The 19040-nt window shown below is 43.3% G+C and overlaps 1 protein-coding gene across 7 annotated transcripts in view; it reads right to left on the bottom strand.

Annotated features, from left to right (window-relative positions):
• The window catches only part of ADD1 (adducin 1), a 95719-nt gene that overhangs the window by 61912 nt on the left and 14767 nt on the right, over positions 1-19040 (bottom strand). For all 7 annotated transcript variants that reach the window (XM_056554995.1, XM_056554999.1, XM_056554994.1 and 4 more), the window contains exon 2: positions 1196-1409. In XM_056554995.1, coding sequence (XP_056410970.1) covers positions 1196-1390 — 195 coding nt within the window. In that variant the 5' untranslated portion in view covers positions 1391-1409. The remainder of the gene's footprint in view (positions 1-1195; positions 1410-19040) is intronic.

The following is a 19040-nucleotide window of genomic DNA, read 5'->3' as shown; positions in this document are numbered from 1 at the left end:
GTATAGGACAGTGGTCTACAACCTGCGGACCTCTAGATGTTGCAAAACTACAACACCCAGCATGCCCGGACATCCGGCAGGGCCTCTGCTTCCCCGGCATCCGCGCTCTTCGTCGCCAACATCACGCCGCTCCTATTGGATGACGGGACGGCGTGCGCAGCGACGTGATGACGTCGATGGAGAGCGCAGACGATGCAGGGGATCCCGAAGAGGACGAGCCGGAGCCCCGAGGACAGGTAAGTGATCGTCAGCACAGGGCACCGTAAACGGCTATCCTGCGGCAGCTGAAGCAGTCTGCGCTGCCGGATAGCCGTTTATGCGATGGCCCCGACATACAAAAGCATTGTATGTTGAGGCTGCCTTCAACATGCGATGGCCTCTGAGAGGCCATCGTATGTTGAAATGATCGTATGTCGGGGCCATCGTAGGTCGAGGGGTCACTGTAATTGGTATTGAAGCTCAGCTCTATTGAAGGGAAAGATTCTCAGCTGCAATACAACACAGCCTGTGGACAACAGTGGCAATATTTTTATAAGACAGTAACAATATTTATGCTTAGACTCCCACTAATCGCTAAAAAAGCGTCAGAAGCGCTCAGCTTAGCTTTGGGGCCGTGTGTTTATCTACAATGAAAACTGAGCAGCATAGAATTTAACAGAGTGCTACTGTCTCTTCGCAATCTTAGCAATTTGTGGGGGTCTCAGGACTTTGACATCCACCGATTACAACTTCTAACAAAACCCAGAAACTTGGTGCAGTTACTTGGTGGAGTAACTAGAAAACAGCCGGAAGGGCTGATTTCTTGCTTTAGAAGTCTGTCTGCACCAACAATTAATGAGAGCAATTTAATGTGAAAAATAAAAGTCACGCTACAGCCCGGACCTGCAGGAGTTTGGCCATGATCATTAAAATGCCTTGGATTCCAGATTTAAACAGCTATAAACAGGTTCCAGTCTGCAACCCAATGTAATTTCAATGTCAATTAAATTCAGCCCTAGTCTTTGACAGAAAAATAATGAGATGGTCAACAAAGAAACTTACAACTTCCACCCTTTGCCTTCTGGACAGTGTTTAATCTCATTTTCATTAGTTCCATTACAGTAACATAATATTAACATATTAAATTATGTTCTTGGCTCTAAAGCTTTTTCCAATGGTTCTGTTTGTAAACGGACTCAAAAGTTTTCTCACTCACCGGACTCTGAAGTATCATGGATACTCTCTTTTTCTGCTCCATCATGTTGAAGTCCTGGCGAAGGTCAGGGGCCATGTTTCTTTCTCTCAAGTATTCAGGGTTGTTCTCATCAACACGGTCAAAATATTTTTCTTTATGTGGAGCATTTGTTGGAGGTGGTGAAGTCACCACCCCTGCGTTAGAATCACCATTCATAGTACAACCTTATCTTGCCCTGGACAAAAGACAGAAACATGTTTTTTTTTTTAATTAAATGTAGAAAATGCTTGATGGGAATTGATTACCTGCACAAAGATCACATGTTTTGTGTACATACCTTTCAGGTACCAGGCCATGTTTACATGTCACAGAAATACTACAGCAATTTACACTATAGAAAATCAGCAGTATAGTTTACATACAATTTTGCAGTAGATTTGCTGCTGTGGAAAAAGTCCACTATGTGTAGCCAGAAGTGGATCCAGCAGAAAGGAGAATTAAAAGTCCTTCCTTTACATTCTGTGTTGTATACAATCAACAGAGATACCAAAGCTCAGGTATAACTTGAATATTTGCTCAATTTGGGGTCTGAACTTCTTTGACTCATCAAGCGCATAAAGCGCTTTTTACAGCTCATCGCCTCCTACTCCATATTAATACATGAATGCAGAGTGAAGCACATGCTCCATGGTAACTTGAAGGGGTTATCATTAAAAGGAGGAGGACAGGGTTGAGATAATTGTATTCAATTACAATGTCATTTCATTAAATATAAAATTGAAGCAATTAAAGGGCATCCTCATGCAGAACACACTTTTCTGGAACCATCAGGAAAATTTCATGACAAATACAAAAAAAAAGGTCAAAGTAAACGTGAAGCTGAAGACTGATCTCTCTGGCCTAAGGAAATAATACAGTACATAGTAAAATAGTAGATAGCTTATGTAGGGGACTCCAACCCCCAGACGCCCTCTGATAATACAGCTTTAGAGGGTGCAAGGGGCTAGGGCTGGGCGTTCTACCGGTTCATACCGAATACCGAAATTTTGGTGCTGCACAATATGAATTTTAACCCATACAGCAATACCGGTTTGGCCCCTCCCCCTCGGGAATGAATGAATCATCAGCCCAGCGCTGCGCTATCCCCATTGGGGAACTAATCATATGTGACCCGCGAGCGCTGTTCTGCCCCCCGATTAATTATCAGCCCAGCACTACTACTCACATATGTCACCCGCAAGAGCTGTCCTCCTGTTTGTTGCGCCCGCCAGCGCTGATGCTCTATACCAGTGGTCTTCAACCTCCAGATGTTGCAAAACTACAACTCCCAGCATGCCCGGACAGCCGTTGGCTGTCCGGGCATGCTGGGAGTTGTAGTTTCGCAACATCTGGAGGTCCGCAGATTGCAATCCACTGCTCTATACTGTATCCTTATGCCCGGGCTGCAAAAGGTAAAGAAAATAAACTTTAACTCACCTTCTCCGTCGGAGAGCCGTCAGCCTATCACCGGCCACAGCGATGTCCCGCCTCGGCCGGTGATAGGCTGAGCCCACTCATGTAAGAAGCCGGCTTCTTACCCCGATGGGGACAGTGCAGCGTTGGGCTAATTATTTTGGGGGGAGGGTGAGGGGGGAAATACCGTTATATACCGTGGGACCGACATAAGTTACAAAACTACTGTGATACACATTTGGCCATACCGCCCAGCCCTACAAGGGGCTATGCTGCTCTTTTTATGAGCAATGGTATGCATTGCACCTACACAAGTGGTATACAGCTTTTTTCCCCGCACCATTAGTGACACATTCTGTGTGGTAGAAAAGGGCATCACAAGCTGTAATTGTGATATGAACATCTCCTTCCGCAATGCTGAACATGTCAGAAGAGACTGATAGCTCCCCATACACCATCACACATCAAGCCTTCTGCTTGCCATTTACAGTATACAATGAACCAGACATGCTAATAAAGCGTGATACAATACGTTTATGGTGTTCTGTGGACCGAAAGCAATTTTTTTTTTTTTTTTAGCCACAGGGATGTGGAATTCCTATCGTCCGGGACATGCAGTTTTAGGCGCCGGGCAGGTGAATTTTTCCGGCCCTTAGCCCTGCTTCGGGCAAGCAGGGCCGGACCTGACAAGTGCGGCGGCGCTCAGCAGTCTGTATAGAGCGAGCTCCCGACTCCTGCCCAATCCATACTTTGCAGCTCTCAGCTGTTCTCAGTAGCCGCGGGCTGCTGCTAATAGCCAGCATGCGGCTGGCTATTAACCCTTTAGATCGCCGGTGTCAAAGCTGACAGCGGCATCTAAAGGGACATGTGAATGTTCCCTGATGGGCTAGTGGGGTGGATCGGGGTTTTCATGAAAGATTCCACTAAAAGGAGATTAACAAACGCTTAGCAATATTCTCATTATTGTAGAATCCACAGGTGTAAGTGATTAGAAAAGAGTGAAACCAGATGTGCTTGCTACAGTGAGAAAATGTGCAGAATATTCCAAAAATACTGCCAGAAATGCCGCATAATGGAGACAGATTCAGTGTCTTGACAGTATCTCGCCTTACACTTCTGAAGGCTTTTCCATACAAGCAGTACAAGATATCTAAAGTGAAATGGAGGCCTTCTGATAGCCAAAAGAGACCATCCCTCATCCCTTCTGGAACTGGACTATAACAGACTATGGCTGCAAAACACCAAGACCCAAGTTAAGAAAAAAAAACATCAAGACGACACAGAAAGCTCAGATACCCTATAGGTTTTTTTTTTTATGTCATCCCCATGATAGGTGATAACTAATCTGTGGGGGTCTGACTCCTAAAACAGAATTATGACAGGAATGGGGGCCCCTTTTCCACTCCTTTATTCACTCTATAGAATTTCCTAACAGCCAAAAATAGAAAATAGCAATGATCTGAAGTTTATAGAGTATGAATGCACGCTCTATTCTTGTGAGTGTTGTGGTTCTCAGGATGCAGACCCCCAGAGATCAGCTAGTAATCCCCTATAAAGTGGATAGGGGATAAATCTTAATCTTGCCATAACCCCTTTAATAGAGAATATTATCTAGCTAAGACTTTATTAAATGAGATGTACACACTTGACATAAGCTACTCCCCCATACATGTGTTATATGAAACATCACAGCTACTTGCCCTGACAGCTGATCCAAGTTTTCACAATTCTCCTTAATCTCCTCCATATACTCACTGCCTTCTATAGTAAACAGACCATGTAAGCTCTGAACTTTAACCCTCTAAATACTAAGCAGAGTCTGATGTCAAAACACCTCATCTTGAACCCTTAGTTTTTAATGTAATGTCAAGTGTACAAATATAGACTTTTACCATCATTCCTTTTACTTCATCGATGGTCATACCAAGGGCCAAATCCCCCAATGGGGGGAAACCACAACCACCTGAGGTCCTTATAGCCTCCACGAGTCCTAATACTTCAGTATACCTTTTCTATGTGGTAGTAGTAGTAGACTCCACCCTTCCGTACAATAGCATACCTTTTGTGGTTTTTTTTTTAAGCATGATCCTAATGGTGATGGTTTCCTACCGTTCAACTACACATGCTGGTGTTTGATCAAATCAAAAATGTAAGGAATTAGGAGACAGGTGTAGGAATCAAAATTGAACAGTATCATTTCTGCCAGTTCACAGCTCGTACCACCAAAGATCACGGCCATTATGAAGCAATCATGTATATAACAGCTGTTGCCAAATTTCACGACACACTGCAGTGGTTCCCTCTTTTTGCAAAGTAACCTTCCTGTCATTTCAAAAAACTTGACAAGTCAAAAGTTTGGATGTTTGAGGTCTTAATGCTAAGGCTCCACTGATCAGGCAGAAGCAATACTGCACCTCATCCAACCCAAATCTCTCAGCGATCTATGGCCGACATTTATCATTGTTTTTAGACACTTTTTTTGTGTCTACAAAAATGCACAAAGGCACAAGCAGGGTTTATTTGCGCCTTTTGGTTTACACATTTCTGCTGATTAGGAGTTGCAATCCACTGATTTTGGTAATACACATGATATGGAAGGGTTTTATGAACTGCGCCTTTTTGTGAAAAGGCACAAAAAAGGCGCAAAGGCACTGAAAAGTCTAACACTGCACCAGCCCAGACTTAGCTTTTTGGTGTATGTGAAGAGAGAAACTTCAGAAAATGTGACCTGCACAAAATGTATCAGATGCTCTGTGACCATTTAATAACTTTCGTGCTCCTACACATCACCAGCACAAACAAAAAGGTGTAGAAATATGCTTCACTTACACCTACAATGATAAATGCTTCACTTACACCTACAATGATAAATGCTTCATAAATGCTTCACTTACACCTACAATGATAAATGCTTCATAAATGCTTCACTTACACCTACAATGATAAATGCTTCATAAATGCTTCACTTACACCTACAATGATAAATGCTTCATAAATGCTTCACTTACACCTACAATGATAAATGCTTCACTTACACCTACAATGATAAATGCCGGCCCATGTCCCCATTGTAAAGTCTAAGCAGCTGCCGGATGGAGCCCGCTGCAAGCCAGGGAATAAAGGGTGCTACGATTCGCTTCTACTCGCTCCTTCTCCGGATTGGTGGGGGACCCAACCATTCATATGCTTTCCATAGCCTTGACTGGTTTATCCTGTTACTTTTTCAGGCAGCCATTATCCCGATTTCCTTGCATGCTCCTTCCTGTCACAGTGGGGTGGCCGGGGCTCAGGATAAAGTAGTGGCTTACTTTGTCGTTTCTGTATCCCCTATGCAGCGACAGCTGCAGCTTGGATCACATTGCAAGGGATTTCATCTATTTGTGTTATGTGGCTAATAAATATATGCGACGCATGCTACTCTGTTCAGAGATTCCCATAAGGGTGCCATAAACCCTTTTAGCTTCTATTATCTAAATCATTAACAAGTTATACTGCTTTCCTAGGAAAAGGTGGTCTTTGCAGAGCTTTGTGAGCTTCATGTTTTAGCAACTATAGTAGATTACTTAAACGTCCTTCTTTGAGGCCTACCATTGACCAGCCTGGCCCCTCTCCAACCCATCCCAACTCTGGTGCTTATCCACCTCTCATACCTCAAATATCAGTACATTTACTTATCACACAGAATAAATTACCCTACCCTGCACATTTCTTTTCCTACAATTCTACACACATATACAGACAACACTCTTAGGTAACCCCTGCTGTGCCCATGACCTTTACTATACTACTATAAACATGGTGACACATATCTGCAATTCCCTTCATCGATGCCATCCATCACCCTCGACCCTTCATTTGAAACCTGAGCGCTCAGTCCACAAGCTTTTACCTTGCTCTAGGCTGCTGCTCCAGTACTGCTTCCCTGATGAAGATTTACAGAAAACAATAGGATCCAACTTACTACAGGTGGCTTACCAAAATACTATCATTGTAAAGTAACAAGTCCCCTATTAATAAAAAGGTACAGTTTCAAGTGCTACAAAAACCTAACAACAATACCTAAATCTGCATAGATCAAAGCTAGATCATGGATATAATGGGGTATCAAAATATATTGTACTCAAGCTTTTATATCCATATAGCGTTGAGAATTTCCTAAAGGAGGGCACCTAAAATTTGAACCTTTGCCCCACATCTAGACCAAGAGTGAACACCCCAAAGCACTTATTGTTGGTCTCGTAAGTTCTCACTGCTAAAATCCACATGAAATCAAAACATGTGGTTTTCTGGTGCAGATTTTTGAAGGTTGCAATGCAGAAACGCGAATATATTATATAAAAATACACATACACGGCGGGTGATGTGATGGGTTCGCACATTCCGCCATATATATTTATGTACCTTACACATGGGCGTAAATGTTGGCACACCTGAAATTTTTCAAGAAAATGAAGTATTTCTCACAGAAAAGGATTGCAGTAACACATGTTTTGCTATACACCTGTTTATTTCCCTTTGTGTAGATTGGAACTAAACAAAAAAAAAAAAAAAAAAAAAAAAAAAAAAAAAAAAGAGAGGGGGGAAAATACACAAGTTGGACATAATGTCACACCAAACTCCAAAAATGGGCTGGACAAAATTATTGGCACCCTTAACTTAATATTTGTTTGCACACCCTTTGGAAAAAAACTAATCAGTCGCTTCCTATAACCATCAATAAGCTTCTTACACCTCTCAGCCAGAATGTTGGACCACTCTTCCTTTGCAAAATGCTCCAGGTCTCTCTTATTGGAAGAGCGCCTTTTCCCAACAGCAATTTTAGGATCTCTCCACAGGTGTTCAATGGGATTTAGACCTCATTGCTACCACTTCAGAACTCTCCAGAGCTTTGTTGCCATCCATTTCTTGGGGCTTTTTGACATATGTTTAGGGTCATTGTGATGCTGGAAGACCCAAGATCTTGGATGAAAACCCAGCTTTCTGACACTGGGCTGTACAGTGCGACCCAAAATCCATTGGTAATCCTCAGATTTCATGATGCCTTGCCCACATTCAAGGCACCCAGTGCCAGAGGCAGCAAAACAACCCCAAAACATCATTGAACCTCCACCATATTTCACTGTAGGCACGGTGTTCTTTTCTTTGTAGGTCTCATTCCGTTTTCGGTAAACAGTAGGATGTGGTTTACCAAAAAGCTCTATCTTTGTCTCATCTGTCCACAAGACGTTTTCACAGGAGGATTGTGGCTTACTCAAGTTCATTTTGGAAAAATGTAGTCTCTCTTTTTTAATGTCTGTGTCAGCAATGGGTCCTCCTGGGTCTCCTGCCATAGCGTTTAATTTCATTTAAATGTCAACGGATAGTTCGCGCTGACACTGATGCTCCCTGACAAATCAAAAGACACTGAGCGCTCCCTATGTGGAATCAATGATGGAATCGGAGTGATAGCGATCTTGTAGGAAACTCTCTCACCTGATTCTGTTGTGCTGAAGAGGCACAACGCTCAAAGGGGTATGTTAAGTCCGATAGACTTCAGTGGCTTCCCACGTTGACCAGCAACAGTGAAGATAATGGAGGACAAAGTGAGGAGGATCCAGGATAGTTATATATCATATACTTTTATTCTTGTAACAAGTGCACGCAACACGTTTCAAAACCATCTGTTTTTTTCATTAGGCGTCACCATCCACCACCAATCGCCATCCGCCACTCCTTGTAGAGGTTCCGCTAATGCATGCAAAGGTTGCCAGTATACAGTAGAAGTTCATACGTCTCCACAAGAACAATGTCCAGCCACAGTACTTCAGACCGGGCACGTGTAGTCAGACTGGGCGAATGTAGATGGTAAAAAGCGGCGTCTGATGTCACTCAGTCAGCTGTTATGGCTGAAACAGACAAAACAGCTGACTGAGTAACGTCCGATGCCGCTTTTACTTACCATGGCTGGACCGTACCCCATTGCTGATGAGTGATTTATTACTGATCAGCACATTTTTTTTTGGGGGGGGGGGGTACAGGCAATTTTTTTTTGGAGGGGCGTAAAAGCGTAAAACAATTGCTGATGGCATGGACCACAAACAACCACAAAAAAGCGGAAAAAAAAACTGCACCAAAAAAGTGCTGATCAGTAATAACTCACTGATCAGCAATCGGCGCAGTCTGTACATAGGGTCCGGTCCAGCCACACAGCGCTGAACAGTCTCTGGTGGCACGGACTGCATACACTCTCCTCAGACGTCATCACGTCGCCACGCACGCCGTCCCGTCATCCAATAGGAGCAGTGTGCGTAGTGACGTGATGGTGGCGACGGAGAGAGACGTTCCCGGCCAGCAGTGACTGTCCGGAGCGCCGGGGACATGGTGACAGCCAGGGCAGCGGTGACTGGTACAGAGCGGCGGGGACAGGTGAGTGTTAAGTCCTATACTTTACATTGCACAGATCCCTCAACATAGGATGGTTTCAACAAACGATTGTTTGTTTGGAACGGATTACCATCGTATGTTGAGGGACCACTGTATAAAACTGAATACATTTTTTATAAATTTTTTGGAATAAAATGTTACAAAAAAGCAGCAATTTTGGACTTTTTTACGTTCACTCCCTTCACCGTACAGGATCATTTTTATATTTTAATAGTTTGGATATTTACGCACGTGGTGATACAGAATATGTTTTGGTTTTTTTTTCACACTTTTTGGGGGTAAAATGGGTCATTAGGGGGTTAAATACTTAGGTAGAGTGTTATCAAAACCTGTGTAGGGAAAGTGGAGCATTTGCCCATAGTAATTAGATTGCTTCTTTTACTTTTCAGGGTCTTTTAAAAAAAAAATTTAAGACGCCATTTGATTGGTTGCTATGGGCAACATCATCACTTTCTCTACACAGGTTTTGATAACTCTCCCCCTTAGTATCCGCTACCTTTATACTGTCATGTGAACTACCAGTCTCATGTGTCAATGTTAGACAGCATGTTTGTTATAAACAGATTACCTGGAACAAGTTTTTATTGCACTTTTTGCTAAATTTTGGCAACAAAAAGAAATTCTGTGAGACCATGTGTTTTGACAAGATTTTGCACAGAATTCCAAATTGATGGATTTGCCCCACAACCTTATGAAAAAAAAAAAAATAATGGGGTTACATGGCATTAGAATCCTTATCCTAATGTTTTCAATGGGAAGCAAAAATGTTTGAGACAGGTCACTTCTTGAAACCGATTCCACGAGGAGACCACATCACACAGCCTGATCATGATGTAACCTTAGGATTAGTTCTTCAAATCAATCTCCTTTTTTCACTACTTCCCTCTATATCCATTAAGTGAATGCTCCCTATAACTAAAAGTCCATATATCGAAATAAAAGCCCTTCTGGATGACAATCCCAAGCTATATTAGAATATGAAAGTGAACACTAAAATCAAGCAGAACACTGCGGAATCTAAAAAAAAAAAAAAGCAAGCGAACGAGTATGTCAAGCAGCCAATGAGATCAACAAAAGAGGTTTAAGATTTAGAAGTATCAGTAAATTCTTACAGAGAAGTATACATGTAGACAAGGTACATCTCAGTCCTAGTGCTGGGAACCACTTGTCCAGATGGCTACACAATTTATAAGTCTGGAAGGTTTTCGTTGCCAGCTATTCTTCTCTGAAGGCTGGGGGACATTCAGCCTGGTTTTTTGGCAGATCAGTTTGTACAATACATTGTTCAGCAAGTCACTTCAACTCCTAAGAAACAGAACCCTTCCTTGGCTTGCCCTACTTTTCAACTTTCTGTGCAGCTGTAAAACATCAGTCAGACAGAGACCATTCTTTGTTGTCCTGAACGATTGAAGACATTTCGGCAACGCAGCACAGAAGAACAAGGCAATAATTACTTTATTACGGAAGACATTCTCTCATTCACATTATATTTAGGGCTGTGGAGTAGGTGAGCCAACTCCTTCATAAATGGATTTTGCACAGTTTTTAGTACATTTACTGTGGTACAATGGTTACATAAGAGTTATAGTCACCATGAGATAGATTATCTATCTATACTTGGATTTCTTTTTGGATTTTACATGTGTTTAAGTCTCATGAAAAGCCTTCGTGAAAACGCTAGAATGGGAGGAGACATTCGGATTGGTTGGTTTTCTACTAAGTAGTAAATAACTGAAAAGGTAAATTCACATGTTGCAGATTTCTAGCAGACACTTCTGCAACTCTACTATTTATCGAAATATCCCCATGAAAACAAATTGACTAGATATCCAATTGCATACATTTTGCTTTGTCGCCTATGAATTCACCCAGATAGTTATGGACTTGAATACATTCCCTGACTACCCTATAAAACATTTAAACAAAAACAGCTCTATACAAAAGTCAAGATATTCCTAGCTGACCTGTTCATGAAGAGAAGCAATCAGTTCTCTATTCAGGTCTTTTTAGGCTATGCCCACATCAGCATTAGGAGCACTGTTCGCTTATTCGGAGAATATGACGGCACTTTAGCAAAGAAAAAAAAAAAAAAAGTGTCATGTTTTCTGTTTGCTAGGAGCCTGCAAAATAACAGGAATCTAACTGAACAGCTTCGGAGCCCATTCAAAGTGAAAGAGACCGGTTGGTGTCTTGGGGTAACAACCCCCCCCTGCAGCGCAGGTATCACAATGTGTAAGGGTGCATATATATATATAAGAGCAAAATCATCGGTAGTTGCAGTATCTTGTAATACCTTTTTTATTGGACTAACAAGATTTTGTCAAAATCTTGTTAGTCCAATAAAAAAGGTATTACAAGATACTGCAACTACCGATGATTTTGACAAAATCTTGTTAGTCCAATAAAAAAGGTATTACAAGATACTGCAACTACCGATGATTTTGCTTTTTGCATCACTGGACTAATATATATATATATATATATATATATATATATATATATATATATATAAAAACACTTCACCCTTCCAGTACTTAGCTGCTGTTTACTACAGAGGAAGTTGTGAAGTTTATTTTAGTTTATTATTTATTCAGAAGTTTATGAATAGTTCATTGGGATGTACAATGGGCAACAGACTGAAGTTCCAGTCCAGTGAGCAGCTCATACATTGCAGTAAACAGCTGAGTGGTTTTCAGAGGATGCCCTTTACTTCTTCTCAGTTTTATTGCACTGACTGCCACAGTTAATTCCCCCTTTTTATTTAGCATAGATAACTAGATAAACATACATTCTAAGGGTAGGTTTACTTGTGAGGAAGATTCCATGCCGATTCTGACTCAAAAAACGCCTTAAATCTGTGCTCAATTGATTTCAATAGTAAATCTGGTGAGGATTTAATGACCGCATATGGTTGACCAATAATAAGCATCTGAAAACATATTACTGAATGTGTATGTGTGATGAAGCAGGGGATAATGACACCATGCACATGTATAACAGTAACAGGAGGAAACGGAAAACTGCTGATAACTATGATATGTACATTATTAGCAGAACCTACATTCCTACCTGGGCCTGGTGTCCCCCCAGCCACAACATAACACAGCAATGACTGCAGACTATTGCTCCAGGTGACCTCAAAGAACAACAGATTTTACCTATCACATTACATACTTAATCCCTGAGCACCTTTCATAGGTCATGTTTCCTCAGTGTAACTAAGCCAATGTTTGTTTATGAAGAGCATTACTGAATGAGGGTTCCATAAACCACAATTATTAAAGAATAACCGACTAGGAGGACTTAATATACTTGGAAAGTTTTAAAATTGGGGCACCAGTTCTGTTTTTGACAAGATTTTCATCTGTATTTAACATCTTTTCCACTGATAAGCACTGCTAGATCATATACAGTGGTCCCTCAACATACGATGGTAATCCGTTCCAAACGGACCATCGTTTGTTGAAACTAGAGATGAGCGAACTTACAGTAAATTCGATTCGTCACGAACTTCTCGGCTCGGCAGTTGATGACTTTTCCTGCATAAATTAGTTCAGCTTTCAGGTGCTCCGGTGGGCTGGAAAAGGTGGATACAGTCCTAGGAGACTCTTTCCTAGGAATGTATCCACCTTTTCCAGCCCACCGGAGCACATGAAGGCTGAACTAATTTACGCAGGAAAAGTCATCAACTGCCGAGCCGAGAAGTTCGTGACGGATCGAATTTATTGTAAGTTCGCTCATCTCTAGTTGAAACCATCGCATGTTGAGGGATCCGTGCAATGTAAAGTATAGGACAGTGGTCTACAACCTGCGGACCTCCAGATGTTGCAAAACTACAACACCCAGCATGCCCGGACAGCCACCGGCTGTCTGGCCATGCTGGGTGTTGTAGTTTTGCAACATCTGGAGGTCCGCAGGTTGTAGACCACTGTTAGACGAAGTTGTACACACCTGTCCACGCCGTTTCGGACCGTCACCGCTGCCCTGGATGTCGCCGTCCATCGCTGCGTCCCGACGCTCCGGTAAGGCCTCTGCTTCCCTGGCATCTGCGCTCTCCAACGCCGCCATCACTTTGCTCCTATTGGATGACGGGACGCGTGCGCAGCGACGTGATGACAATGGAGAGTGCCAACGATGCAGGGGAGCCCGAAGAGGACGCGCCGGAGCCCCGTGGATAGGTAAGAGACATCACCGGAGCTCACGGGGCACCATAAACGGCTATCCGGTGGCAGCTGAAGCAGTCTGCGCTGCCGGATGGCGGTTTATGCGATGACCCCGACATACAAAAAGCATCGTATGTTGATGCTGCCTTCAACATGCGATGCCCTCTGAGAGGCCATCGCATGTTGAAATTATCGTATGTCGGGGCCATCGTAGGTCGAGGGGTCACTGTATTGTAGCAAACAGCAAGAATATTCCCTTGTGAATCAGTATAAAAAGACAAGAGAACAACAAGAAAAACAATTAAAAGAGTTTTTGAGTCCTTTTGAAAAGGGAAAGCCAATGATGGCTGCAGTGACCTGTGCACAGTGTATGGTGACATTACTGGGGACGTGTAATTGCTGCTTTTGCTTAGGATCTAGTGTCTGATTTCTAGTGATTGAAACCTGTGTGTTCAAGCTTATGGACTGTCAGTAATAATGCTAACATATTCAACCCAGCGATACTGTACCATTTATATCCTCCTCCTCCCACTAAACAGCTGTGAAAAGCGAGAAATAACAGGATGAAATAGAAAGTATACATCATGTGCCATCAGTGGTGACAGCGTAATAGTACTTTGTGTGTAACATAACCTAGAATTATTTATGCAGCACATATATGTAAGGTAAAGCAAACACCGCATTGCCAAAGAAGTCAGCTTTTATATATGGATAAATGCGTATGACTATTCACACACTAAGAGCTTGTCTGTCCATCACACAAGAGCACAAAACATACATTGTACGCATCAATTCCATCCACAAATCAGCATAAACTCACCAATCCCTGAGGAGCAGCCCTTCCATTCTCTCTACCGAGCAAATCTATTTAGATCTGAAAATTCTCCTACTTCACATCTACATCAAAATGTACATTTTTGAGCAGTTTCTAGTGGAAAAAAAAAAAATGTCTAAAAACATTTAATTCTGATTTTCCACTATGGAACTTACATTGTGTAAACTAAGCAGGGCTGCAATGTAAAGTATAAAAGCCAAGCATTCCATGAGAACAGTGGTGGTTTTTAGTAGGGATCGACCGATTATCGGCCGATAATCACGATTTGGGGCATTATCGGTATCGGCAATTACCTTGCCGATAAGCCGATAATGCCCCCCCGACCCACCGCACCCCCCACCGTAGTGCTGGGCGGTATATCGGTATGGATTTTTGCCCATACCGCTATACCGGTCGGGCCCCTCCCCCACCCTCAGAGTCAATAAAAAAAAAACTAAACTTACCCGTGATGGGGGTGGTCCGGGGCATCCATCCATCCTTCCTGTAGTGTCCGGCGGCATTTCGAGTGGAGGGTGCACCGGTCCGGGCTGTCCTTCTCCGGGGGTCGTCATCTCCACTCCGGGCAGGCTCCGGCCTAGTATGCTGCGTAGACGCCGCGACGTCAGGTGCGTCGCTGCGCACGGGCGTCACTGCGCTGCGGCGTCTATGCTGCGTTACTAGGCCGGAGCCTGCCCGGAGTGGAGAAGATGACCCCCGGAGAAGAAGGACAGCCCGGATCGGTTCACCCTCCACCCGGAATGCCGCCGGACACTACAGGAAGGATGGATGGCCCGGACCACCCTGGCAGGTAGGGGGAGAGAAGCGGGTGGTGACGGCGGCAGCCTATGGCACCGCAAAAGCCACTGCAGTGCATTGATTTAAAGCGCCCGCTTTAAATCAATGATCTGTAGCGGTGTCGCGGGGGGATAAATAGCCAATAACTTATACCGGAATATCGGTATAAGTTATCGGCTATCGGCCCTAACCTGCACCGATTATCGGTATCGGCCCTAAAAAAACGATATCGGTCGACCCTAGTTTTTAGACTACCAGAGACTTATTGGACACAGCAGCCTTGCTTGATCCACAGAACATAGCAAGAACAAATAGCAGGTATCACCAAAAGTGACATTAATATAGGAAATGAGCACAAAGTAGTTTGCATAGTTTGAGTAGTTTATAGAATTTAGTATGACTGTACTTTGAGGATCACTTTTAGAGCCTGCTCACAAATGGCAGGAAATTGAAAGCAATGCTAAGAAATAGAACTCCCAAAGTGTATTTTTTGCTGTACCATTACACACCACGTAAAGATATATTATAAAAGAAAAAAAGCACTAAACTTAACAGAACCTATTGTGCTATTCAACTCCATAACAAGATTAAAGGGGTATTCCAGGAAAACATATACATACATATATACATACATACATACATATATCTCTCTCTCAACTGGCTCCAGAAAGTTAAACAGATTTGTAAATTACATCTATTAAAAAATCTTAATCCTTTCAGTACTTATGAGCTTCTGAAGTTAAGGTTGTTCTTTTCTAAGTGCTCTCTGATGACACGTGTCTCGGGAAACGCCCAGTTTAGAAGCAAATCCCCATAGCAAACCTCTTCTAAACTGGGCGTTTCCCGAGACACGAGTCATCAGAGAGGAATTAGACAGAAAAGAACAACCTTAACTTCAGAAGCTCATGAGTACTGAAAGGATTAAGATTTTTTAATAGAAGTAATTAACAAATCTGTTTAAGGCTGGGTTCACACCACGTTTTTCAAATACGGTTACCGTATACGGTTTTCCGCTAAAAAACCTATGGCAAAAACTGTATGCAACCGTATGACTCCAAATACGTTTTTTCACCGTATACGGTTCCAAAACGTATGTACGGTTCTATCCGTTTTCACCAACGGTTTTGCTATTTTGTTGGAATTAGTTTTCAAGCAATTTAATAAAGTTACTATTGTTCTATTGAAATTCCTTCTGCGCATGTGTCAACTCCAAAAAATGGATTAGAAAAACAGTGTTCAACCGTATTCTGAAATTCTGTGTACGGTTCTCATGGACAACAATGTTAAAAGAACCGCATGTGGTTGACAGCGGTTTTTTGCCTAAGGTTGAAAAATCGGCAAAACCGTATCCGAGGCAAAACGGATGCAACTGTACACAACATTTGGAATACGGTTTACAATGCATTCTCTATGCATATGGTTTCGTATACGGTCGTATACTTTTTTTGCGGAAAACCGTATACGGTTACCGTATCTGAAAATCGTAGTGTGAACCCAGTTGATATAAGAAAAATATTTATATATATAAAAAAAATTCTGGAATACCCCTTTAATAAACTACAGATCAGTACTGGAAATTAACTATTTTGTCTCTGTGATAGAAACCAGGAGGAAGGAAGTGTTATGTATTCAGCTATATCCACCTCTGAAGTAATCTCAGTTTCCTTTTTAGTGAAACTATGAAGGAAGTCGACGAGTGGATGTACAACATACAATAGCTACAAGACTCAACACAAAGTATTTACCAAAGTGCAAGCTTTGCACAATGTGAGGATGACCAAAATACCATAGACATTAGGATGTAGGTCAGGCACTTTTTTTTTTTTAACCTCTTCAGGACATAGGGCGTATGGATACGCCCTGCATCCCGAGTCCTTAAGGACGCAGGGCGTATCCATACGCCCGTGGGAATTCCGGCCCCCACCGCTAGCCGGTTGGGGACCGGAGCCGGATGCCTGCTGAAATCGTTCAGCAGGCATCCCGGCATATCGCCCAGGGGTCTCCAGTGACCCGATGACCCGGAATTACTGGCTGTTCGGGGCCAGCGAGCCTGCAGGGGTGAGGTGGCACTGGTGCCACCTCACGATCGCCCCGGTTCGTCGGACGGATTACCGGCCGACCAATCAGGGCGCCTGCTGCGGGTGTCACTCCCGCACCCGCTCCGCCCCTCTTCTGGAGGACGTGAGCGGGTGCGGGACGTGCACCCCGGGTGCTGGGGACCCCGATCCCCGGCGTTAATGTTGGGATCGGGGCCCCAGGAGCAGCGGCGGGACTGACCTGCAGCGTCTGGATCGTTGGAGGTGAGTGACAGCCTCCTGCTGTTGCTTAGCAAAAGCTCCCAGCATGCAAAAAGGGCATGCTGGGAGCTGTAGTTATGCAACAGCAGGAGGCAGACCACCACAACTCCCAGCATTCCCTTATGGGCATGCTGGGACTTATGGTTTTGCAACAGCTGGAGGCACATTCTTTCTATGGAAAAGTGTACCTTCAGCTGTTGTATAACTACAACTCCCAGCTTGCACAAACAGCTAAAGTGCATGCTGGGAGTTGTAGTGGTGCATCTGCTGGTTGCATAACTACAACTCCCAGCATGCCCGTTGGCTGTCGGTGACTGCTGAGAGTTGTAGTTTTGCAACAGCTGAAGGTACACTGGTTGTGAAACACTGAGTTTTTTTTTACCTAACTCAGTGTTTCACGACCGGTGTGCCTCCAGCTGTTGCAAACTACAACTCTCAGCAGTCACCGTACACCATGCACCGTACATGCTGGGAGTTGTAGTTTTGCAACAGCTGGAGGCACACTGGTTGTGAAACACTGAGTTAGGTCACAAACTCAGTGATACATAACCAGTGTGCCTACAGTTGTTGCAAAACTACAACTCTCAGCAGTCACCGACAGCCAACGGGCATGCTGGGAGTTGTAGTTATGCAACAGCTGGATGTCCCCCCCAATGTGAACGTACAGGGTACACTCACATGGGCGGAGGATTACAGTAAGTATCTGGCTGCAAATTTGAGCTGCCGCAAACTTTCTGCTGCAGCTCAAATTGCCAGCGAGAAACTACTGTGAACCCCCGCCCGTGCGACTGTACCCTAAAAACACTACACTACACTAACACAAAAAATAAAATAAAAAGTAAAAAACGCTACGTATACACATACCCCTACACAGCCCCCCTCCCCTCCCCAATAAAAATGAAAAAGTCTGGTACGCCACTGTTTCCAAAACGGAGCCTCCAGCTGTTGCAAAACAACTCTCAGTATTGTCGGACAGCCGTTGACTGTCCAGGCATGCTGGGAGTTTTGCAACAGCTGGAGGCACCCTGTTTGGGAATCACTGGCGTAGAATACCCCTATGTCCACCCCTATGCAAGTCCCTAATTTAGGCCTCAAATGCGCATGGCGCTCTCACTTTGGAGCCCTGTCATATTTCAAGGCAACAGTTTAGGGACACATATGGGGTATCGCCGTACTCGGGAGAAATTGGGTTACAAATTTTGGGGGGTATTTTCTGCTTTTACACTTTTTAAAAATGTAAAGTTTTTGGGAAAACAAGCATTTTAGGTAAAAAAAAATAATTTTTTTTTACATATGCAAAAGTCGTGAAACACCTGTGGGGTATAAAGGTTCATTTAACCCCTTGTTACGTTCCCCGAGGGGTCTAGTTTCCAAAATGGTATGCCATGTGGTTTTTTTTTGCTGTCCTGGCACCATAGGGGCTTCCTAAATGCGGCATGCCCCCAGAGGAAAATTTGCTTTCAAAAAGCCAAATGTGACTCCTTCTCTTCCGAGACCTGTAGTGCGCCAGCAGAGCACTTTTCACCCCCATATGGGGTGTTTTCTGAATCAGGAGAAATTGGGCTTCAAATTTTTAGGGGTATTTTCTGCTATTACCCTTTTTAAAAATAAAATTGTTTTGGGAAAACAAGCATTTTAGGTAAAAATTATTATTTTTTTTTTTACATTTTTTTTTTTGCAAAAGTCATGAAACACCTGTGGGGTATTAAGGTTCACTTTATCCCATGTTACATTCCCCGAGGGGTCTAGTTTCCAAAATGGTATGCCATGTGTTTTTTTTTTTGCTGTTCTGGCACCATAAGGGCTTCCTAAAGGTAACATGCCCCCCAAAAACCATTTCAGAAAAACGTACTCTCCAAAATCCCCTTGTCGCTCCTTCCCTTCTGAGCCCTCTACTGCGCCCGCCGAAAAATTTACATAGA

This window comes from Hyla sarda, chromosome 1, assembly GCF_029499605.1.
Source record: "Hyla sarda isolate aHylSar1 chromosome 1, aHylSar1.hap1, whole genome shotgun sequence".
NCBI lineage: Eukaryota > Metazoa > Chordata > Amphibia > Anura > Hylidae > Hyla > Hyla sarda.
The sequence above is the reverse complement of the archived record's forward strand: the minus strand, read 5'-3'. Positions and strand labels throughout refer to the sequence as shown.